The 24,752-nt window shown below is 41.7% G+C and overlaps 1 protein-coding gene across 3 annotated transcripts in view; it reads right to left on the bottom strand.

The window, feature by feature from the left end:
* unc5db (unc-5 netrin receptor Db) overlaps positions 1-24,752 on the bottom strand; it is a 328,306-nt gene that overhangs the window by 172,002 nt on the left and 131,552 nt on the right. For all 3 annotated transcript variants that reach the window (XM_085787638.1, XM_085787639.1, XM_085787640.1), the window contains exon 2: positions 24,050-24,265. In XM_085787638.1, coding sequence (XP_085643764.1) covers positions 24,050-24,265 — 216 coding nt within the window. The remainder of the gene's footprint in view (positions 1-24,049; positions 24,266-24,752) is intronic.

The following is a 24,752-nucleotide window of genomic DNA, read 5'->3' as shown; positions in this document are numbered from 1 at the left end:
ATCCCTTTAATTTGAAGGGCAGAGTGATGCACACTACGAATTGAGGGGAAGAAAATCGAGGGCTGCGCACAAGAGTCTATAGGGTGGTGGTTATAATGCGACATGCCTGTCATCAGAAGACAGTGGTGTGTATTAAAAGAAAAAGAAAATTTAATAAAAAAAGAGTATTAAATACTACTGTACAGACACCGGTCACCGGTGGTTTGTGAACGGCTGCGCTCCAAACAGTTCTGCGAGATCATGACACTTCACGTGATGCTGGTTTGTCCGTCGGTACACCTGCATCTTTTTTTTTTACTCCCTTACTCCCGCTGTCTTTGAACAGCTGGAATACGTAGCAGAATTGACATAAAACATGATCGCAACTCACATTTATCCGGCAAAGACCTGGGGCCGTATTCCTAAAGATTCTTAGTGCAAAGAGTTGCTCCTAGTGGCCAAATTCTAAGAAAATTCTTAGAATCATGATGTTTTCTTAGAATTTCTCCTAAAAGTTAAGAGTAGATCCTAGTAAAGATAAAAGCTATTCCTAAAGAATCCTAGCTCTTAAGAGAGCTCCTAAGGTGGGATCTGTTAAGAGTAGGGAAGAGGACTTTTAAGTGGCTTAGGAGTTCCCTAAGCAGAGGACAAAATGGTGGACAGAAGAGGCAGGAGAGATATTCTCTCAAACACTGGATGTCAGTGAATTAATGAAACGCTACAGATTGTTCCTGTTCCTCTGTCCAGTTGGGTTTCCTTGTTCTTTTCTTCTCCATTGCTGTTCACTGGTTTGTGGTAGATTTCAAAGCCAACCAACACTGCTTCTTATAGGCCGGTCAGCAATCACAGACACTGATTAAAGCTGAGCCATTTTACCCTTGTTAATACCAAATTGAGTTGCAAAGTTGAAAGTGCAAAAATGACCAGCATGGTAATTAATATAAGCAAATAAATCTAAGTTTCACTATGTGAATACTGTGCAAGTTTTCACACATTTTGTAGGATAATTTTAAAGTATAGCTTACTATTCATTTAACAGATATTTTCTTTTATGTGAAATAATTTTTACAATTACACAGTCTTCATAAGATCGGATTTTATGGTTAAATTTATCGATTTGAGGGTCCATCCTTTGCCCATTATCACCAAAAGTATATTTTTTTATCTAGCTTTTTTTTAAAGTATATTTTTTGGGCATTTTGGCCTTTAATTGACAGAACAGTTGAGAGAGAGACAGGAAATGGGAGGCAGAAAGACATGCAGGATAGGACTGCTCGACACAGGAGTCGAACCGGGGCCACCTGCAGTGAGGACTATAGCCTCAACACATGGGGCGGGTGCTCTTTATCTAACTTTTAGGATCAACCAATCACAGCATTTGAAATGATGACTCATACCTAGCAACGGGGGTCAACCACACCTCCTCACTAAGATAGGAGTTTCTGTCCACTCCTTGCTCAGAGTTCTCTAAGAGTGTTGTGGAATCACTCCTAAGCCAAGACTCCTTGCTAGGAATTTCTAGGTTAAGTTAGGAGCTCTCTGAGAGGATTCTCAGAATCTTTAGGAATACGGGCCCTGTTTCCATCTGCATTTGTTTCATAAACTTTGTATCTGACATTTAATCACATTTTGCCGTTTCCACAAGGAATTCTTAAGTTCTTAATGAGAATAAAAACATGTGCATGTTAACAATGTTGCAACAACAACAGCTGATGACACTGCCTGACAATTTTTTGTTTTTGATCGACATCCGTTGATTTGTCAGATGAAGGAGAATAAAAACAGCCAAGGGAATCGGTAAGGCCACCACTGGAGCTGGCATTTTTGAAATGAGGGCAAGAAGCGTAGGCCTACGTCAACAATACGGATGACGTAGGTGAAGACGTCTGTTACGCTGATTTGCATGAAGTGGTGTCCCAATTTGTAGGTAAAATTCCCTACCCCTCAACACTATCCCCTCGTCAGTGAGGGGAATCTATCAAGCGAGTTCACTTGAAACCAAGGTGTAAGGTTATAAGGGAGGAGAATTGGGATTGGGCCTAAATCTGCCTTTCTGTAGCCTATGCAAAAGTGTGTGTGTAGTACATGCAATACCAATACAGGCACAAATTCAACATGAATGTGAACCAGATGGCTGAATGACACACATAATGAACAGTAACTCTCATACAAACACATACAATATGCACACACAGGCACTTACTATCCACACCTCTACACACACACACACACACATATAGAAGACAGCTTTTGCGGCGTATGAAGGCGAGAGCTCCGTCCACTTGCTGCTCACCGATGATAACATTCACACTACAGATGCTGGAGAGAAAGGTCAATGATTATTTCCCTCCCTTTTCTGTTTCTCTCTCCTCCGTGGGTAACTACCCAACACTGCAGTTTCTATACGGAAACATATTTGCGCGCAACTCCGAGTGCTTAATAGTCAAATTCCTCCGAGGGGAGGCTTAACTGCCTCAATTAAAATCGCATAAAGGAGACTGCACAAGTCCTAACAGCGTAAACATGTCTCCTCTTTACAACAAACAAGGATAAAGAGTTTCCCCCTGATAGAGCCAGGTGGAGGCTGATTTCCTCTCATGCTCCCAGGTTGGAGGCAGTTATCACGATTAGGGAAGCGCCAAGAGAGCTGGCGCCGATGAGTGACGGCTCCCCCCCAACCGCCGCCGCCGTATTGGACATATGGGTGGGAGGGAACGGTTTTACCAGCCAGCACCCACTGGGATCACTCAGCTCTCCCGGCAGGCCGCCCCGCTGAGCATCTCTCGGATATGGCGCGACAGGATTCCTACCGCGAAATAGGACAGCGCTGACTTCAGGGGATGGAGCTGAGAAAAGATACACCTACACTAAATTAACTTATCTCCTAAGATGGACAAGAATCCTAAACCGTGTGTGTTTGTGTTACAGGAAGTGGTATCAGACAAAAAGTGAGGTGGGTGGGTTTATTTTTTACTCTGCTATAGATGTTGATCAAAAACTGAGAGGATCCAAGTTTGATATTTTCATCCCTGCGTGGATTCTAATTATTTTTCTGATTTGTTTACATGTTTACAAGTTGTAGTAATCATTTTTTATAGAAAGAAAAAAAAATCAAATCATGATGCCTACTCATAACAAGTCTGTGGTTTTTTTTGGTGTTGTCTTTGTGACAACACTGGTCTGGTAGATTTGTTGCTGTGGTCGGGATCAATGTCCACAAATGAGCAACTGATCACTTTCTACAATTATTTTTGCCACAAATGTATTTCTGTAACTGTACCACTGCACTAGTACCTTCTGGTACTGTTTTTTCTGCTATGCCTGTCAGTATTTGACCATGAAGTCCTTGCACCAATCAACTATGCATCGTTTGTCAGCTTCTATCTTAAAAGTAGAGTTTGCAGATTTGCTTGTTCATTGCAGTTTATAGAGTCTGCCAGTAAACCCGGAACTCTGTTGGCGCTTTTAGCACTTCCGGTTCTCTTGTCTAAAAGTCAATACGTTTTTTGAATGGGATTTTGGTAAAATACCTCACATTAGGTCTGTGGTTAAAAGCTTAAGCAAGTTTTCAGCTTTTGTTCTATGACCTAAAACATCAGTCAGTACTTGTGAAATTTGAAGCTTTTATGGCCAGAGTGCTGGCAGTGGAAAGCTTAGTGTTAGCTTTTAACGTTAGCTTTTTACTTCTGGCAATCACATTTAAGCTTCAAATATGGTAGAAAAGGTGTTCATATCTGAATATTGTCTCTCTGAACAACACTTGTAAGTATCATAAACTTGTGTTAGCCACAGAATTTATTTCCTGACATAATCTAAAACGCAATGCAAAAATCCCATTCACTTTGTTTTCCCGGAACCAGTGCGATGCTAAACTTCCGGGTTTTGACATCAGCCCTGGAACACTCTATAAACACAACATTCAAAGTGTGACCCTCTTCTAGCTCAACAGGACTGACTCATGTTCAACTGCTGTTCACATGGAATTCTTCTCCACTTCGGCCTTCAAAGGTATTTGCTGTTACCACCAAGATAAAGACTGGAAGTTGTCAAGCTGGGAGAAATGGATACACACTTTCCAGCAAAGAAAAGGAAATACACTCTAAGTCAGTGGTTCTAAACACTCTCCCGAGGGGGACGCAAACACAGGACTGGAGGGTGGGCGTCAGTAATTTCTCCTGCTAATCAGTGAAGGAAAAAAGTAAGATTGTGGGGGATATTTTTCACACTATCTGGCAAGGGGTAGGGCTGCACAATTAATCGAATTTTAATCACGATCACGATTTTGGCTGCCACGATTAAATTAAGATGATCGTCGCGATTATTAACATGTAAAAAAACGGGCTGTGCTGCATATCAAATCAAGCGCTTTCTCAACCAATAGTCCGCCAACCACCAGGGGGCGAACGAGAGGTCAGGCCTCCATGAAGCTGCCTAACTAACAAGCGAGCGCATCCTCCCTTTACATGTTGTTTACAGTCCAGAGTGTATGTCCCGGCCGGTCAGTCTGCAGCTTCAAATGCTGCTGTACTGTGTCACCTTCTGCGCCCGGTGTTACGTCTCACTCATAGGCTGGATGGATCTCACTCTGCAGTGAGAGTGAGACGATGTCGGCAGCAGACGGTGACAGTAGACATGACGTGTGTCTGTGTCTGGTCAGTCAGCACCTCAGGCTGTCTACTGTCGCCGTCTCGCTCTGGATGGGATCGAGGTCGGGCTGCGGGGTGGTCTCAAAGCTGGACCGAGACCCCGTCACCCCACGCGGCCGTTTTGGTGTTAATTACATACGTCGTGTAAATAAAACGTTCCGACCGTGATCATAACGGCCGGTAACGGCGATCTATGGCCGTTTTGGTGGCAGCACAGTTGAGCTAGGCCGACCTGCTGGACGCTGCCTGTGTGAAAACACTTGGTCTGTTCATTAAATGTTTTTAATTCGTTCCAAATTGCTGCTGAACCATCCGTGCTGTGCTTTGGTCCATGCTAGACAGACTCTTGCCCACACATCTCTGTGTATCATTGATGGCAAAAATTAATTTTTACCTATAGCCTACTTTGAAATTACATTTCAGAGCCTGTACTTTCTTACTTTTATTTGAGTAAAGGAGTTGAATCAGCAGCTACTTCTACCAGATTTATTTTTTATTTTTTGTTTTTTACACAAGTATCTGTACGCTACTGTACAGAATGACACCTCTGCACTCTGCAATGGCATTTATTTTTCGCTAGCCCTTTGTCTTGGGTAAATTTTATTTTAGGCTATTATTTATTTTTATTTTACGTTTTATTTTGAACTGAAAGCCTTGTTCACATAGCCTATTGTTTGTTTCAAATAGAAAGTGCAATAAAAACATGTTTTATCTAACATAATGTATAATCATGATTAATAATCGTGATTTCAATATTGACAAAAATAATCGTGATTATCATTTTGGCCATAATCGTGCAGCCCTAGCAAGGGGCTATGCATGCCTAGAGTAGGGAGGCAGCCTGGGCCTACGCCCTATAGGTTTCTGATGCTCCAGCACCTCACTCGGACTGTATAACCTTTTCTTCGCTGGTAAGCATATCTGCCATTTCTCACTCCTTGACGGCATCCGGTCGCTGAGTTTTATGGAAGCCCACGGTGCTGCACCCCCCAACTTCACCTGCGCTCTGTCCTTGGCTGGGGAAAACACATCAAAATCAAAATTAGATTACCTAAGTTCTCGTGGTTACAGTATATGTAACAATACTAATAACTTTGTTGAACGGTTAGACGGTTAATAGAAAAAAAAAAAACACCCTCCTTCACAAGGAATTTGAACAACTCATCCATCCTGAGGTGGACTTTGTCTCTTCATACTAAGTCCCTGCACTTCTTTCATTGCTCTGTCCACGACTCCTAGATATCGACTCCCAACGAAATGTAATTATGGCTCATAATAAGCTGCTGCACAAACAGTCTCTAACAGCCATGGAGTAAATTTTACTTTATTTGCAGACACTTCATTTCTTTTGATTTTAAAGGTCTGCCTTTTTTATCTTAGCTGACGCATGCTGCCTTGTCTACTGTAGCCTACCATAGTTAGTGGATGAATTGTTTAGCTGTTCCTCTGAAAGCTGAAGGGTGCACAGTCCTCCGCCATAAAGTGCTTCATGTTTAATCCTAATGATTCATCACTGTACGTACATCAGCTTGAGCAGTTTCTGACAGCAGATAGCAGTAACAGTAGACCAAGCCTGACAAATTATGTTTACTTTCCTGCAGGGTTTCATTCCATGTGATCATCATGGGACACTTGAACTCCCCACTGAATGGCAGACTAATGAAATTCCCCTGATGGTTGGTGAGCCAGATTCCATTACAGGTTTTACAGACTGACACCCCAAACACTATCGAGTTAAGTCCTAATCCTATATTGGTCTAAGCCTCGGTAATATTCTTTCATATAGCTCCCTTCATATTTCTCCTGCTCTCATGTCTCTGATACATATCAGCAGAGTTATTAGTGGAGGGGAGGGCATGAGAAATAACCAGCTGTACCAACTTATCAAGACTCTAATGGATGGATTCACCTGACTAATAATCTGTCCAAACAGCCCTCTGATGAAGTGACTGCTATGCATCATAAATAAATACTGAATATGATTTTTATGGAAGCAGCTGTCACTGGTTTGATTCATCCGTGAAGGAAAAAATGATTCTAAAAACAGCTAAAAAGTCTGAAAATGTCAAAAAAAACATCACAAAATCTTTGTGAAGAACAGCAGCGCCCACTTCTCACAAAATACCTCATTATCTATGTTTTATGCAGCCTGGAAACAGAAACAAAGAAATGTAAATGTAGTAAAAGTCTAATCCAGCACCAGCCACTGGCCATAGAGACTAGAGACTCACATCTGAAACATGGCTACGACCATGACCATGACGATCGGGGCCTCAGGGGCATTCACGTGTTGTAAAAAATAATATTACATGCTGTTTGATTAAAACACAAACTGATTCGGAATACACATAATTTTTAGATAGATAGATAGATAGATAGATAGATAGATAGATAGATAGATAGATAGATAGATAGATAGATAGATAGATAGATAGATAGATAGATAGATAGATAGATAGATAGATAGATAGATAGATAGATAGATAGATAGATAGATAGATAGATAGATAGATAGATAGATAGATAGATAGATAGATAGATAGATAGATAGATAGATAGATAGATAGATAGATAGATAGATAGATGCTGTCACAATCCTGAAACATCATACTTGATCCTAATATAATACTATGATTTCTTGATACCATGTGGGGAAAAATGACGGAATAGAATGAGGCATGACATTGTTAAATAAAGATAATTCAAACACTAGGGACATCGTATAGCTCACTCGGTAGAGCAGGTGCATGTCATTCCCCTTCTCTCTCTTTCGCCCTATTTCCTGTCTCTCTTCAGCTGTCCTGTCAAAATAAAGGCATAAAAGCCCCAAAAAATAGAGCTGCACAATTAATCGTATTTTCAGCGCCATCACAATGTCAACATGCACGATAAACACATCACAAAGGTTGCCCAAAATGCGATGCAAAGTTTTATTTACAGACGCACCTCATACCTGTAACCTGAGCCACACCACTAGAGGTAACGTGACGTAACAACAATGGAGGACTGATGTCGTGCAGGCCAACACAAAATTTACTTCAGGAAAAAAGACAAATTCAAATACTAACATCAATGACAACACAATGTTTGTCTCAATTTAGGGGCCGCATTCATTGGAAGCTTCATTTGAACATGGGATGTGTCACAGCCACAGCAGCACAAGATGACCCAGGTGGTCATATTATTTGGAGCACCCCTTCAAATACAGCAGACATTTGCTGCCTTCATTCTCTTGAACTTCAAGCAGTAAACTGCTCCATCGCAGCCTGACCTTCCCTACATGGCATTTTGATCTGTTTCGATTGTTGCACGGAGCTGTTTAAGAAAGGGCCACTGTTTGGTAGAAGTCCCAACTGAATTTCCCCCAATTTCAGTTTTTTTTAGGTGAAAATAAATAGTAAAAATTGACTATACCAACTGGAATTACAATCGCATTATCTGCCCGTAACATATCCTTTGTATTACATTTCCTCCATGTCCTTTGTGTTGTTTCTTTGTGTTTTAATTGAAGTTGTTTCCAATGTAATGGTCCAGTCAGAGGAGAGTTCCAAGTGAGTAATTAGCTGAATGAGCTGCAGCTTTTACGGTTGCTAGGCAAAAGGAGCCGCACTCTGGGTCGGCCCGGAAACACAGCAGGTTGTCCTCTGTAGGCTCCAGCACTTCATTTACCAGAGCTTGGTTCTGTTCCACGCGGTTTACGGAGGGTCAAGCCTACAAAGACCAGGTCCTGTCCAGGATGCAGACCCCCGAATTGAGACACAGCTTATTCTTAAGTCTTTCCTGGTTCATTTGTCCCAAAATACTTCCAAATGGCACTATAGCTTTCCCCTCCCCCCATTTTCAACTAGAACTTGTGTTGAAGGCCCCTCAGCAGCAGCACTTGCCATGTTTATTTAGTTTTATGCTGGCGACAGCAGCCAGCTCCGTGTGTTCAGCTGCTAGTGAGGGGAGGGGCTGTGTGTCAGCTGGAAGAAATAAACAAAGCACTGTTGGTATAGATATTGCTGCAAAAGATTATCTAAACTCATACTAATTTTTAGCATTGATATCTTTTTTTCTTCAGACAACCCTAATATTCTAGGATAAATGCAATCTGAAACCTTGATCCTCCACAAGACCAGGAACAGGATCAAACAAAGATCTTCATCTAAATATGCATAATCAATAGGTACTAGAGGGCTGATCAATAAATGATCCAGATTTACTTATGGGCTGGGACTGTCAGTACATGTCAGTCTAACTGTCATCTTTCAAGTAAGAAACACCAAATATGTGTTTTAGACAGTTTGTAGTATCCCATTTATTGTATCTCCATTGTACAGTACAGTCTGAACGCACGCACAAATCGTCTCTGATGCTGCTTCTTAACTCATTGAGTGCCAGACCTTTTATAAAATGGTCAGTGCCAGGTGCCAGCGTTTTGGGGCATTCTGAGTAATATGTCAAGACCCAGAGAGTATTTTGTACTATGACTCTGAAAACACCAAACAGCTCAAAGGAAAGAGGAGACTCTCTATGTAACTAGGGAAAAAACCATTTGTTTGTACCTTGTTCCATTCTTGATTTATCTTAAGTTGAATAGAGCCTGGTTGCACCAAAAAGACCACTTTTTTTCTAGAAAGCTGAGAAAAATGCATTTTTGTGAAAGAGAGTCTCTCAAGAAAAACAGTGATTTATCCGTTTTAATTTTGGCTTCAAAAACATGTAAGACATCTGAAAATTAAATTTCACATGTTTTTTCATTGTACAAAAAAAAAAAAAAAAAAACTAAAATACAACAAGTAGGAGTCTTACTCTGCAGAGTGATGCCTGCTCTCCTACTCCTCCTGCAGTTGCTGCCCCCTCACCCTCTCCTAACCCCCTCCTCCCCCCTCCCCTCCTTCTCCTCCCCTCTCCCCTGCTGCATCTCCTCGTCTCTGAAGTAGTGAGGGAGACGTCGTGGCGTCTTCAGCCTCTCTGCTGGACGCGGCCGCGGCAGCGACTCACCGCGCTGATCTCTCGGTTCGTCGTCACGACGTCGGTTAGACAGCAACTGGTGAAACTGACTCCGCGATCCGCTTTCGCTTCGGCATTTCGGTGCTGATCATCTAGATGAGTTTACCTTTCCTGCCTCCTCTGATCACTTCATGCTGGAGCTATGCTAACAGCACCGTAGCTAAGCTTTCCTCCAGCTCCACGTTACACTTGTTCCAGGCTCTGCCCGTCGTTTTCCTCTAGAAATAGAAACTTTTCCCAACTTTTTTTATCTCTGTACCGATCGCGCTCGTCTTCTCCTTCTTCTTCACTTCTTGCTCTGATCTACAGTCTTCTTCGTTCTACACATCCCAGAAGCCCCAAAATTACTCACAGTGTGCGCAACAGCGTCCCCATTTACCAGCCGCAGAAAAGTGCATTTGACGTATATATACGTCAATGGCACTCAAGCGTTGGATTTTGATTGACGTATATATACGTCAATGGCACTCAGTGAGTTAAGGGCAATAACTTTCTTTCGATTTTATTCATCATGCCTATTTGTTCTATTTATTGTGTTTCTCTCAGGTCCAAATTTCATTTGTTCATGTCAGCATGTTGGAATGACAGTAAAGTAACTTGGACCTTGAACCTTGTATCAATGATCCCCTCACTCTCCCCCTCATGCCAACAACAGCTTCATATCTTTCCACAGACATATAGTCATACTACCCATGGGAGGATTACATTTTCACCTAACCAGTGAAATATCTTTCCTGCATTTGCACATCATTTGTTTTTTTAAATGTATAGTTTCCACACATAACCTATAACCGATAACCTACTGACCTACTTTGATTGATGGTTGATTACGATGTGTTCTTTCATCAGCGACTGGATTAATTGTCATGAAATTTAATGCCCGCGATAAACTGGTCCTTCACTTCCTCACTACATAATCAGAGGGAAGACTGTCAGCTTCTCCTATGTTATGCTTTATGATCAAATAGCTACAACATTAATGACAGGGGTACTGATTAAACAGTACAATTAAGTGTTTTTTCTTACATTCTGACAATCATGTGAAACTGAACCAAACTCAAGTGTTTCACTCTGCTTGTACTGTTAAAGGGATAGTTCACCATTTTGGCAAATTGGCCCATTGCCATAATCTATATAGTTTTAGAAGTAGGTTTGTTACCTTTAATTGTTGGTGCAAGCTGTTGGAGCAGAGCCGCGAGCTGCTCAGAGCTATGATACAGAGGCTAATGGGATTTCTTGGTTTCCCCTCATCAAACTCATCAAATACACAATCCAACAACTCCAAAACGCTCTGGTGGACAAGTTGTGACCTGCACATTCACCACTCTATGAGATAATAACACAACGTTATGAGACAGAGTGTTTTTCGAGGTAAATTCATGCAAAACAGCTGATGCGCGTTCCCGTTGGGGGCAGTTTTTCGGCAAGCAGTCTCTGCACTTGCCTCAAAAATGGAGTTGTTGGATTGTGTATTTGATGAGTTTGATGAGGGAAACCAAGAAATCCCATCAGCCTCCATAGCGTAGCTCTGAGCAGCTCACGGCTCTGTTCCGCCATTCCAAAAATAGCTCACACCGACAATTAAAGATAACGAACCTACTCCTAAAACTATAGGGATTATGGCAATGGGCCAATGTGCCAAAATGTTGAACTATCCCAACCATTACCTTCGACAGTTTCACTATTTGTATTGAACTACTGAAATAAGTGAACTTTTCCATTTTTGACATTTCAGAGGAAGCAGAGCTTCTCTTGCTGTCTTGAACACTTTGCCTCTGGCACAGAGAGTTGGAAGCTGTTGCAGCGGTGTCATCTGAACTTCATGACCCTGTTGGAGGATGTACTCTGTGCTTGTGTTGCACTGTACTGTCTGCAGAGAGCCGTTTCTGTTCTTCAGCTGATAAACATGGGGAACACAATTATAAGAACACCTGTCAGTATAAATCAATACAATCCAACAGCTCCACAAACTTCAGCAGTAAATGATCATAAAATTGATCAATGCCTCTCTAAAACAGTTTCAACACTAAAACCAAACAATATAACCTTCACCAGAGAAGGATTTACTGCAGGCTCTTGCGTCAGACTGTATTAGGTTCCGCTCTGTGTTTCTAATAAACAAGAAGTGTGCGATTTTTATAATATTCTTACTCATGGTGCCGTACAGAGTCACTGAAAGCGAGCCAGCGGCATCCAGTCTGTCATCTTTTTATTGGACAATGCATTTCCATCACAATTTATGCAAGATCTTCACATGCATAAAACTTTTTTTCACAAACCTTTGAGTGGAAACTTGGTCTAATTTCATCTTGGCTGGTCAGCTTTTGCAATTCATGGATCTTACTTAGCATAAAAATAGGTGGATGAAACCTCTCTAATAACACCACGGCATTTAATGGAGAATTCATCAGGATATTTTCATAATTGCATTGAGCCGCGTAGAGTATTCCTGCGCGTGAAGCCTCTGAGAATAAAAGGAAAATTATCTTGATTATTATTTTGTTCCCTCGCATATCTCCCCTAAGTTATCTCTCTGCATTGTTCAGCTGATGTAAAATATGTAACTGACCTGGTGAGAACTCCATCACTGGGAAAGAGTCCAACTGAACCTCGTTCTGTGCTTCACTCCGCTCCGGCGTTGACAGTGAAGTGTCAGTTTAATACAGTGAGATCGGTGAGAACAAATCAGCCCCTGTCCTGAAGGAACAACTCTCCCTCCCATCCTCTTACACTGTTGTATATCATCAGTCTGTGATACTGTTGAGTGCATTGCAGAGGTAGTTTGTGATAAAGTGTCTTTGGCGTCCCCATTTCCCCTCAGCCTGCCTCATCTGTGTCTGCTGAGCTTCTGCATTTCCCAGAATGCCTTTCAAGAATGGGATGTGAGCTTGTTGCCTTTTGGTCTCTGAAGGTTTTTTTTTAATTTATTTTGTATTGTGAGCGGATAAATTGTTGTTATTGTCTTGGTGCGCCAACCACTCTGTAAAGGCTGGGGTTTGTCTGCGGCCTGGCCGTTGCTCAAAGTGCCAATTGCATTGCGGCTGCATTGCATTCTGGTCCAGCGAGGCCATTGTGGGTGGAGGGAGAGGTATCTGGTTTTCTTCTGTGATGGATTTCCCCCCCGTATGACTGCTAAATCTAGGTCCAGACAGGGTCATTGTATAGGGGAGAAAGGTGATGATAATTCTAGGGGCCCAGCGCCCAGTAGGGCCCACAAAAAACCCCAGTAGTCTAATCTCTGTATGACTGAATTATTCTGCATAAGACCCTGACTAATACTCATAGTAATGCTGCATTAGCATCAAAACAAAGTAGGCTAAATAAAATATGATAATACATACATAGTCTAAGAAAAAAAAGTGTAAAAGTCAGGGGGCAAGGGGCCCACTTTAGTCTTCTTTCAGGGGGCCCAGAATTCCTAGCACCGGCCCTGGGTCCAGAGACAGAATGGCATTCCGAGATTCGCGTTAAACCCCGAAGGTTACAATCGCACGAGCCAGCGCGCACAAGGTGGGTGTGTCCTTTAATTTCTGATAACTCTCCGGTTTTCAAAGTGACATTCAGTTGAGCTTGCTCAAATTTAATCTGCAAAGAGCTGCTTACAGTGTTTTTTTTTTACAGATAGAACTGGAATAATCTATAAAAAAAAATGCAATCAATATCCATGCAGACGCTACGCAGGCCTGCCTGTCCTCAGGTGTTGTACCACACAGAGCAGATACACACACAGTGTCTGCTGCTGCTGCTGGCAAACTCAAGGGCATTGTCAGCTTTATCAGCGGCCAGTGATTCATCAGGATAGTTGGTAAATAAGAGATGCTATCAGGTGCTCCTGCTTGCATTGAGGGCCCATGTCCTAATCAATAACATTACAATTCTTCACTGATCTCCTCCTCTGATTAGCTCGACTAATCCAATACTCAATGTTGCTGTCTATTACTGAGCCAGGACAAAGCCTTCCCGTTAAGTCCGTCCTTATCTGTGTGTTTTTTTTTGGCGTTCACCGCTGATACAAGTCGGCCTGTGCCAAGGCTACGGTGAGGACATCCTCAGGCTCTTCTAATTGCTAATCCACACGGGCCACTAGATAGCATGGAGATTTCAATTCAGCCTTGGCGGTGCCACGGGCGGTTAAGTGCGGCGCTCGTGGCGAGAGGTAACCATCGGGTGAACGGAGAGAGAGTGGGAGAACAAGTCGAGGTAAAACGGCTTGTAATTTTTCCACCCCTTTAAAAAAAAAAACGGGAATGGGAGATAGCTGAGTGGCAAACGGATAATGAAACAGATTAAGGGAAGAGGGGGCAGGTGGGCTGTCAGTCAGTTAAGAACAGCGACGGCAGCAGGCACTTACTGATGTGCGAACGCTGATGAACAAGCCGAGCCTAATTTGAGGTAATGAATATGAAATATGCATCAGCTTTCCCTTTTCAAAACGATCCGCAACGAGCATAACTGATAGAGGAGGAAATGAATCTGCATTAACTGGTCGATGCTTAGCTTCTGCACACTAGTTACACTATGGAGGTGGTTCCTCAAATTGTCATGCTACTCACATTAGTCCACAGAGCTTTGAATTATACGGTCCATACTCCAGGTATGGGAGATTACTGCTAGGTAGAGCGCCACATTTCAGTGGGGCGGGCTGTTTAAAGACAAAAAAAAAAAATTTCACCACTGGAATAATTTAATAGATGCTATGGCCACATAAAAATACTTGGGGGCTTTAAATTATTCATGTTTCTCCTAGTTACATAAAGGTCCCCTGAAGCCACCTCAAGGACTTTCACCTCAACTGACCTTAAAGAGCCTTTCTAAGAAGTTACTACATTTTTGAGCAAAATGTAATTGGTATTGATAATTTCAGAATGAGATTAAAGATACCAACTGTCTTATCAACAAGGGGCTGCCATCTCTGGTGTATTGATTGGTCAGATGCTCGTGATTCAGTTCCACAACAAAATGAAGCTTCACAACCTATGCTAACCAACAATGTTCTCATCACTTTCCAACACCAAATGCAGTCTCAAGAGTAAACTTACAAATATAGTCCCTGTCTCTATAGCAAGTAGGTAGTCAAATTATTCTCAAAATGTGATTTTTTTTGGTGAAAATAAATACATAGATAAAAAAAATGTAATAAAGATATGGGAGACCTGGAATGATTGGAACACTTTTTGCCTCAGCTGCATAACATCCCTGAGTGTCCAGGGTTCCCCCCGTCAATTGCCTACTACAGTTACTTAGCAATGCCTTAACCGTTAAGGCATTGCTAAGTAACGTTAAGGCTTAACGGTACATTGTGTAGGAATTATTCCCATCTAGTGTTGCGGTTGTATTCATTAGATTCACATGACGTCACTGTGTTTCTGCGCCGCCATATTTGTGTCCGAATCAGGGCAACCTGGGCACAGATCACAGCATGACACGTTACCAGAACAAGTGGAGTAGTAGGAGGAAATCAGCAAGAGACCGAAAATTGACGTTATTTGAAAGATGCCAGGATTATATTGTGCTGTTGACTGTGATAGCAGTCGCCAAAAAAACCCCGGACTGCAGTTTTATTCCATCCCAAAAGACGTAAAGTTATAGACGGAATAAATAGTTGACTGCAGGCAGCAGTGCAGCGTGGGCTGTGACAAGTCTCACAAAAAGAGGGGTTTCACTTTTTTTTTTAATAACATGGACATATTGAATTCTGCATTTTGATTACTTTCTTATTAATTACTCACTGATTCTGCATTCAGTCTTTTATTTCTGTATAACAGACCGTTGCTAAGTAAAACGGGCCGTTGCTAGGGACGCCACTCTGATCAGCGGAGCAGGGCAGAAGAACTATCAAGGATTTTTACCTTGTGTTTCATTTTTACCAGCTTCAGACTAATTGTGATGTTAGAAACATGACTTGTAGCTTGTTAGAGGGAGAGTGGAGGCTCTCTGCCTCCCTCACCGCTGCTGGAACCAAACCTGCGATCAGAGCGGACGGGCCAGCGCAGTGTCACAGCTGTGACCAGCTGTGTCTGTGCCACCGCGAGTCCGTGACACAAACGTGTCCCGTAACCGTCATCTCAGACAGGACTACATAAATGCGCACATCGTAACATTTACATGATAATTCATCAATCTACTGATTGATTATCAAAAGCTCGTTGAAAACAACTACACACGAGTCGACCGAGAGGAGGGTGAGGAGCAAACAGCGGAGAAAGTGACCGGACTAAGGACTTTGATCAACATTACGTCTCAAATTAATTAATTAATTCATAAACTGTGTAATAAGTGGGATAATATAGAGTTAGTCTGTTGTTATAGAGATATAAACCCAGACAGGATGTATGAAACCCTGTCATTTTGTCAAGAAACTGTCATTTCCATCCTGCGGTTTGCATGCTGTCATATGAGGAGACCTGTCAAATCGGACACAAATATGGCGGCGGTCCCTTCGACGTGACGTCACTGCAACCCATGAATATCGCAAGCAACTCAATTGTATTTTTCATGCTGCATTCACATGAAATTGGGCAGACGGACGGAAGCCGCTGCACGTAGCGGCATAAACAAGACTCTATGTAAACAAGTGGTCTGTCAGCACGAGGCAAAACAATACACGTGACTATATGTTGTCATGGCGATGTCGTATTGTTTACCTGACCCACGTTGTGACCTGGAACCTTCTTGTTGTGAGGCAACGGTGCTAACCGCTGGTCCACCGTGGTGCTGCTGCATGTAGGCTCCATTAACAACAGCTCGACCACATCAAGTGTTGCAGTCAGGGAGGTCAGCACATCAAACCTGATAAACCTGAATTGAATCCAGCCATTTATCATATTGTCAGCCATGTGCTTTTAATAAATAATAAGACAAAGTGTCCTCAGTGACAGAGCATTAGAGGCCATTTACAGACTGGTGTGTTTTTCCCCTCATGTTCCTAAAATATCTAAAAGCACAGCTTGATTACAGTGTTAGCAGAAAGGTAGCCAGCAGCGGAGCACTGGAACATGTCAGAGAGGATCAGGTCTGAGGTTTAACTGTGATGCTGAAGCTGTGGAGGCATTACATCTGCTTTAGCAGATGTAATGTCTTCACCATCTCATCTAACTTCAAAGAAGTAATGTAATTCTTACATAGGGAGCCTCCACCTTTTCAACTCAGTGCCTTTGTTTACTCAACAAGGACCGCACTGGTGCAGGTGATGGGCGACGTCATAAGCTTCCCTCTATTCTCAAGCCAATAACTTTACAAAGAAAAAATGAAATAACTTTTTTATTTCTGATTCTACTCCAGGTGTGTGGCTTAACAGCTGTGATTGAACATTCCACCAAAAGGTTTTGTCTGATTTCAAGAGTCAAAAACATTTTGTGTATTATTTACTAGAGCCTCAAGCATGAGCGACTATCACATTAAAAGGGAGCAAAAAAAAGCAGTCCTGTAACTTTATGCCATATATTACGTATATCATATCAAAACACGTGGATGCTCTCCTCTTTCAAATTAAACTTGTATAAACATACAGTGGCATGAAAAGGTTTATGCACCCCTGGTCAAATTTTGCAATATTTTAAGCAACATCAGTGTAGGCCTATTATTTTAGTTTTCTATAATTTTAGAGTGAAAAAGGGAAACAAAGCAGCAGCCTGTAAAATAATGGGAAACCCAGGAGAATTGAGCTCTCATAACTATGACCAAGGTATCAGACAAGATATTTACTATTTACACACTGTGATAGTTTCCAGGGGGGGGGGGGGCTACTAGCTACTAACTATGCAGGGTGGCCAAACCTTTGCTGGGGGCCCTTTTCCTTTTCTGTCATTTTGAAAATGTAAAAGTTACAGATGACACATTCATCTGTAAAGGAATGTGTCATGGTAACTTTTTGGAGATCATTACATCTTCCACTTTCTTAACTGTTCACATTAACAGAAATTTTGACCAGGCGTGTCCAGACTATTCCATGCCACTGTACTTCATCTTCAGGAAAGTAAGCACACAAAGTTTGTTACCTTTCCATAGACATTGAGCTTGTGCATCTAGACCCTACAGTTATTGAGCAATTACTGATACACTTTAGGCATGTCATTTCAGGTAGAAATTGTCAAAAGAAATTCCCTAGAATGCAAGTGGTTAAAGCAAAGTTATACTTTTTTCCCTAATAAACCATTGATATGTTTATTTGTGACACGCTGAAGCCGGAGTTAAACAGGAGTTAAATTAGCTGTAGCAGCAACTCCCTGACTGTAGTGAATAAAGTAAGACTATGCCTTCAACTTTTCAACTGGGAAAGTAAAATGTGTAATTTTTTTTAAAGCTTCCATAGTTGTGTTTTAACTCTGGAACCAAAACATTTCAGATTTGACTTTGGTGGTTTGTTAACACAGCTGCCACATGTTGTAGCCTGGAGGCAGAGCCGGCTTTTTGGCTTCCCAGTTCCTCACTCTTATCTGTCAAATCCACTGATTAGCTTCCCTCCTGCTGGATGCTGGATGTGGATGTGGCGTATGAAGGGAGCTGGCGAATCCCACCAAGTCAACTTCCCCCTTTGTACTTTCCCTCTGCACATGTGAGTGCCGGCAAACAATTGAAGTTCCAAATTTCATTTTGCCATTATCAAGCTCACAACAATTTCACAGCACAGCAATCACACTGTAATGAACTTCCAGAAGCAATTAAAGCCTCTTTCCTGTGGAGGGACCTTCATGAATACAAGAAAGACGGCTTTCTCACAGGCTCTAATCACACAGCATTCCAGCCGAGGTGTCACATTGGCTTTGTTGTTTGCCAGAAATCCCTTCAGGAGGCCTCAGTCAGGTCCTCTAATCAACATGTTTCCACCTGACAAAAACTAATGGGACTTAATTGGTACGGTACACTACTGCTTCCCTCACACTTCAAATCATAAGTTAGACATGAAACACATATCACCATTAGCCACAGACTTTGTTGAAACAGTATTCGCACATTATTTTTGGGTTTCCAGCTGGCCTCGCCCGAGGGTCCACACATCTCCTGGCTGATTAGCCGTGTCATGCTCCAAACATACAGTTACTTAATGCCTACTCGGTTTCATTTCTGAACGTAAAAAAACACAAACCGTGGAGTGCAACTCCAATTAATAAAAATAATTGCAAAAAGAAAATGTGATTCAGGCAGCTGAACCATCATTAAGATCACTGCTACCACATTTAGACCAGAAGGAGATTTATTGCGGCCTCTAAAAAGCCTTTAATTTTACAGCACAAGACATAATATGCATAATAAGTGGAAACACAGGCCAGTGAAGCAGGTGCTCTGCTCAAACAGATAAAGAGGAGAACTTATGCTGAGCCCTGTGTTACGGTAGACCGTAATTAATACAGCATTTTGCATTTGTGCTCTGATTTAGAAATGCAATTCCATGAAGTTGAGGGACTCGGAAAAGACATAAAAACTGAAAAAGTCTGTATCTCCCAGAGTTTTCAACTCCCAATTTATGTTGTGAATATGTAAGATAAACCTATAAGTATTTAGGAAAAAAAGAGAGAACAAAGCGCTTTACAGTACATCGCATTCACCCATTCACACACACATTCACACACATTGTTAGGCCTTTCTTTTTAGGACTAACAGTGATGAGTGAAGTGTAAAATCAGTCAGTTAATATGGACATTTGTTTTGTTGTTTTCGAGGTAAATTCATACAAAACCGCTGATGTGCGTTCCCGTTAGGAGCAGTTTTTCAGCAAGCAATTTCTGCATTTGCCTCGAAAACAACTCTGTCTCATAACGTTCTGTTATTATCTCATAGCGTGGTGAATGTGAAGGTCACAACTTGTCCACCAGAGCGTTTTGGAGTTGTTGGATTGCGTATTTGATGAGGGAAACCAAGAAATTCCATGAGCCTCTGTACCGTAGCTCTGAGCAGCTCCGCCATTCCAAAAATAGCTTGCACCAGCAATTAAAGATAACAAACCTACTCCTAAAACTAAAAGGGATTATGGCAATGGGCCAATTTGTCAAAAATGTTAAACTATCCCTTTAAAATGATGCTGAACTCTGATTGGTAGATTTAAATTTGTGACATCACCTATATCTTGCCCAACTGATGCAATATAGAGCCCCAGAGAGAGAGAGATTTTGGGACCTTTAAAAAGCCTGTCCTTCAGGGTAAACAGACTATATATTTTCTTTAAATCCATGGTCGGTAACTGTTATATCATCTTCCAACAGTAAATCAAGCCTGTGCTGCCAAGAGAAACAACAGCTTCAGTCATTTATGTTGAAAAGTATTAAAAAGATTTCAGTGTTCCCTTCCACAATTTAATCAGACTTTCCACTCACAGTAATGAAATGTGCTCAGAGAAAGTCATGGTGACCCGTAACATCTAGTACCTTAAAGTAACAGCCCTTAAAATAAAATGACTGAATAATCAAATTTGCAATAAAAACCTGCAGTTTAACTGTTTACTGCTGAGCAGTGGTTAAACTACACTATTTTGAAGCATCACAAGATCATAAGAGAAAAATCTCAGTTCTCACCTTGTTGTCAGGGGAAATCTGTGTTCAAAGACAGACCTGTTTCTCACTACAGAAGGAACAGAAACATGTTTCCTTGGTGATGAATTTAACTGAAGAAATATCTGCAACAAACCACTATTTAAATTAAGATATTAAATAAATGACAAGTGTAATGAAAGAGGTCCTTCACACGCTGTGAAGCCCACGTTTATTTCTTTTCAGTGCTAAGTGCTGATATCTAAAGGTTTTCTATTTCCAGTCTCCAAAAGAGGAAGGAGTGGAAAGAGAAGAGCAGTGATAGAGAGAGTCTATACATATTATATTAGCTGATATATGAACATGACTGTACTGTGTGCATCATACAGCTCTAACCATGATCACAGTATACAGTACATCTTATCAGTCGGTTCCTTGCGGAGCGGATGAGCAGGATGCAGAGAGGCAGAAGTCAGAGTCATCAGTGTTCATCTAACACAAATCTTCATTCAACTGTACCAGCTTTTTTCTAACACTATTCATAAAGTGAATATTTGCCTCATTATGACTCAGGGAGTGTTTTGAAGTCTCCTGTATTCTTCCCCCGACAGTTTGCTGTGAAAACACCCAGAGACTGTGTGTGTGTGTGTGTGTGTGTGTGTGTGTGTGTGTGTGTGTGTGTGTGTGTGTGTGTGATCACCAAGAGAGAGAGAGACTGCTTCCAAATTAACCAGAAACTTCAGTTTCGACTTCTCCACTGCTCCACATTCACACTGTTTTTCATAATGCTTTGTTTTCTGAATGTTAACTTTTAGACTGTTGTGCATTTGGTAAAGAAGATTCAATCTTAGAGAAAAATATACATTTCCAGCCAGGGCTTTCAGAGAGTTTGCTGCGGTGAATTGGGAATAAAGAAATGTGTTTTGTTGTTTTTTCCAGGTAAGTTAAAAGGCAGTTTTTGAAGCCCGGTCTCTATATGACGCTCTGAAGGACACCATATGCAGGCAATGTGTTCAGCAGGTTTGTTAACATCAAGGATATTCTTTTTTATGCAGTGAGTGAGTCACACCGAATATAAACTGTTTGTTTGTTTGTTTGAAGTGTGGTTTCATGATGAAGACATGAATGTTTTTGCTTTCAACAAAAAGAAAAACCCGCTATTGCTTCCATTTTGCCAAAGACCAGCCTTATGTCACTGGCTTTTAACTCATGAGTCACGATCTAGGTCACAGCTACAGTCAAACTCTGGATGAAAAAAATATTTCAAAGAAAAAGTTTCCAAGTCTCAACCTCTATCAAACCCACAGGTGTCATGTTTAAAACCCTAAGCCATGAAGAGAAAAATTGATTTTACCCGCTCTAATCCTGTATCACCATATTAATTGTTCATTTCACTGTTGATGGTTTTGATAATACAGCGTATCCAAAAAACTTGCCCCGAAAAACTCGTGGAACAACTTACACGGGGTAAGTTGTTCCACGAGACCTTTTTTTTCGGGGCAAGTTTAGCATAGGTGTAAGTTGAGTCACCCCCATCCTTCGCTTCCATCTATCTCCCACCTCCCCCCTTTACTCCATACTCCACCTGTCCAGGTTGCAGGTGAGCACAAACAGCTGGAACCTGCTGCTGAGACACCAACTCACTGTGGTTTGGTCATATTAATGTAATTATGCTTTTGTGCTTTGTTTTTTACAGTGTTCAGGGTGCACTGGTGATCATCACAGGGGACGAGTGAGTTTCAGAGATGTGAAGATAGCTCAGACAGTATTCTCCTATGGGATATTTCAGAAAATTAATTATTATAACCATTTTATTTATTCTCGAAGACCATTGAGGAAAAATCCTCATTTACGGTTAATGGTGTCAAGAACAAGGTAAGGCAAGACAAGGCAATTTCATTTGCGCATCCCATTTTCACAAACAGTCCATCTCGAAAGGCTTTATATCATTGCATCATAAAAACAGCCTCTAACCTCAGACCCTCACATCCACTGAGGAAAAACTCCCAAGAAAACCATTTAAACAGGGAAAAACCATGGAGAAACTTCAGGGTGAGCAACAGAGGAGGGAGTTTTGCAAGTTACATTGCATTACAACCCTAACCCTCTGAAAGTAAAGCTTGGTTTACCAGAAATAGCTTTACCTGTGCTGAGGGACTCACTTACTATCATACAAATGCAGATTCTTGATTTAATAATTAGGACATCTACAGACAACATACACTCATTAAGTGTATTGCAGTGTATGGCTCAACTTACCCCAGAGCTACTATATTGACTTTATTACTCCCCACAGCTAAAATGGTGCACTTTCATGCTCGGTTTACTACCTCATGTTGTAGCTCATAGATCCCACAGCTAAACATAATTCTCATGAAACGTATACTTTCCAGAGTGAAATATGTTTTTTTGGACATAAATGTCAAACCACTTTAACTCATGTGGTTCTTATCTTCACAGACTCCATGAAATGATGCTTTCCTCCTAAATATTTGGTCACATGCTCAACTTTTCTAATGGTTTCCTAGCAACAGGGGGTGGCTCAACTTACCCACTGGCTCTTTTTACCCGACTCTCCCCTACATTCCACGCTTAGATGTCAATCAATATCTACAACAAGTCCCTCCCTTCCAGAGTGTTTTTTTTCATCGGAAACATGTGAACGTGTGAAACTGAACGGCATTCTGGGATCCGTTTCTGGTAGGGTGACCACTTTGCCCCCCCCCAGCAATGTGAAGAAGTCTGCCAGTAAACCTGATTATCATTTTTAGCACTTCCGGTTCCCTCATCTAAAAGTCAATATACTTTTTGAATGGGATTTTTACACTTTGTCGCCCACAAACATACTGTAGCCTACCCCTTTTCCCTCATTTGACTTATTGGGACCTGGTCACCCTAATTTCAGGACGTCTCTAAGCCTGTCACATCCAGAAACGTTTAGAAGGAATCACATTGCTGTGGTTTTGTAAAGTGTAAATATGAATAAATAAAGTATTCACTGTCAGTGTTTTCCATTTTTAAACCAGGCGTCACTCTTTCTCCAATCTCAACCAAAGCTCTTTCCCACTGCTGTTCACTGTAAAGAGCTATAAGCACTAACTCCTAACAAAGGCTCAACTCTGTATAGCAAACATCCCAGTGTTCTATGTAGGAAATAAAGAAAATTGTGTAAGATTGTTATTGTTCTCAGTTTGACCATTTGAGTGATGCTTGTTCTGGTTATTCTGCATAACTGACTGACTCTTACACAAAACACTGAGATGTTTGTACAGAGCAACTATTCAGTAAGAGTATAAGATGTTGATGTTCATTTTATTCAATTTATTGTGTTGCTTATTCTGCTAAGACTTCTTATTTACAAGATAGAGTTGATTATTGATTGGTTATAATTTTAATATTTACAAGTGGAAAATGGAAAGGTCATAGGCATCTTCCTTACTAGGTGAAAGATTCAATGTGGCCAATAAAAGCAAGATGAAGACATACTGTAAACAGTGTGTAACTGCACAATATAAATATTCAAGAGAGCGGTCAATGGCAGCCTGGGCCCCCCCTCCCCCAGATTCACTGCTGTTACCCCTTGTGCCCCCCCGCCAGGAAATACTCTGGACCCGCCCCTGCAACCGACTGCTGTGGAACGTAACCGCTCACAACGCTTGATCACTTACATGACCCGTTCAACTGAATTGCTGCTACTTAAAGCTCCTCGAGTCTGTACAAGTATTACTGCCTTGTCTTGGAACACACTGCAGCACATCCTGAAACTAGACACGCTCCCTTCACTCACCGAGTTTAGGAGCTTGGTTATGGATAGCTGTGTCTCTGGTTGTAACTGTTTTAAATGATTGTATTTCCTATTTCTTGTTAAATGTATGTCTTGTATCTTGGCTTGTAACTCGGCGGCATTGAAAATGAGGGTAACCTCAATGTCTCTCGAGAATAAATAAAGGTTAACAACAATCCTACCTGTGTTGAGGTCTTTGTACTCGTGGGAAGAGTGCTCGTTCTGGTGCACCCATTCCCCGTTGCATTTGAAGAAGATCTGTAAGGCGGGCGCGGCTCTGCAGCGCAGCTTGATGGGGTTGCTCTTGACGATGTAGGCGTCCTCCGGCTCCTGGATGAAGTGCGGCAGGGTGCCCTGCACCGAGGGGACGGCGTCGGGCTGAGCGTCGCCCGTGGCACCTGGAAAAACCAACACCTGGGTTAATTCATCTCCCCTCTGCTGTCGGTTTGAGAACAACACCGAAGTGAACAATAGAGAGACTGACACACACACACACAAAGCCAAGTTGTTTTCAGTCAAACACACAACTGAGTGAAAAATAGTCTCAAAAGCATTTTGTTTTACTAACAACAGTGTAACAGTCTAACTGTTTGCAAATTTTGAATGATTGCTCAGGGGACCGCTTTTTTTTTTTTTTTTGAACCCCCTCCCCCCACCTCATTCATCAAAAGCTAACATATTGTTCAAAGGCAACATATTCACAAAGTGCAATCCGTCCTCCATTCAAGCAAAACTGTTCTCCTCAGAGCAATTTGCAGATGAATGAAATCAGAGCAGACCAAGTGGAGAGGCATTAGAGGGGACTGATTACCCAAATTGTGTCTGCGGAGTCTGAATACATCTTATCTCAGCCACAAGGCCTGGATTCTGGTCCGCAGAAAAAAA

This window comes from Trachurus japonicus, chromosome 9, assembly GCF_045865225.1.
Source record: "Trachurus japonicus isolate A0001 chromosome 9, Traja_1.0".
Taxonomy (NCBI): Eukaryota; Metazoa; Chordata; class Actinopteri; order Carangiformes; family Carangidae; genus Trachurus; species Trachurus japonicus.
Note: the sequence above shows the minus strand (reverse complement) of the source record. Positions and strands in the feature narration are given on the sequence as shown.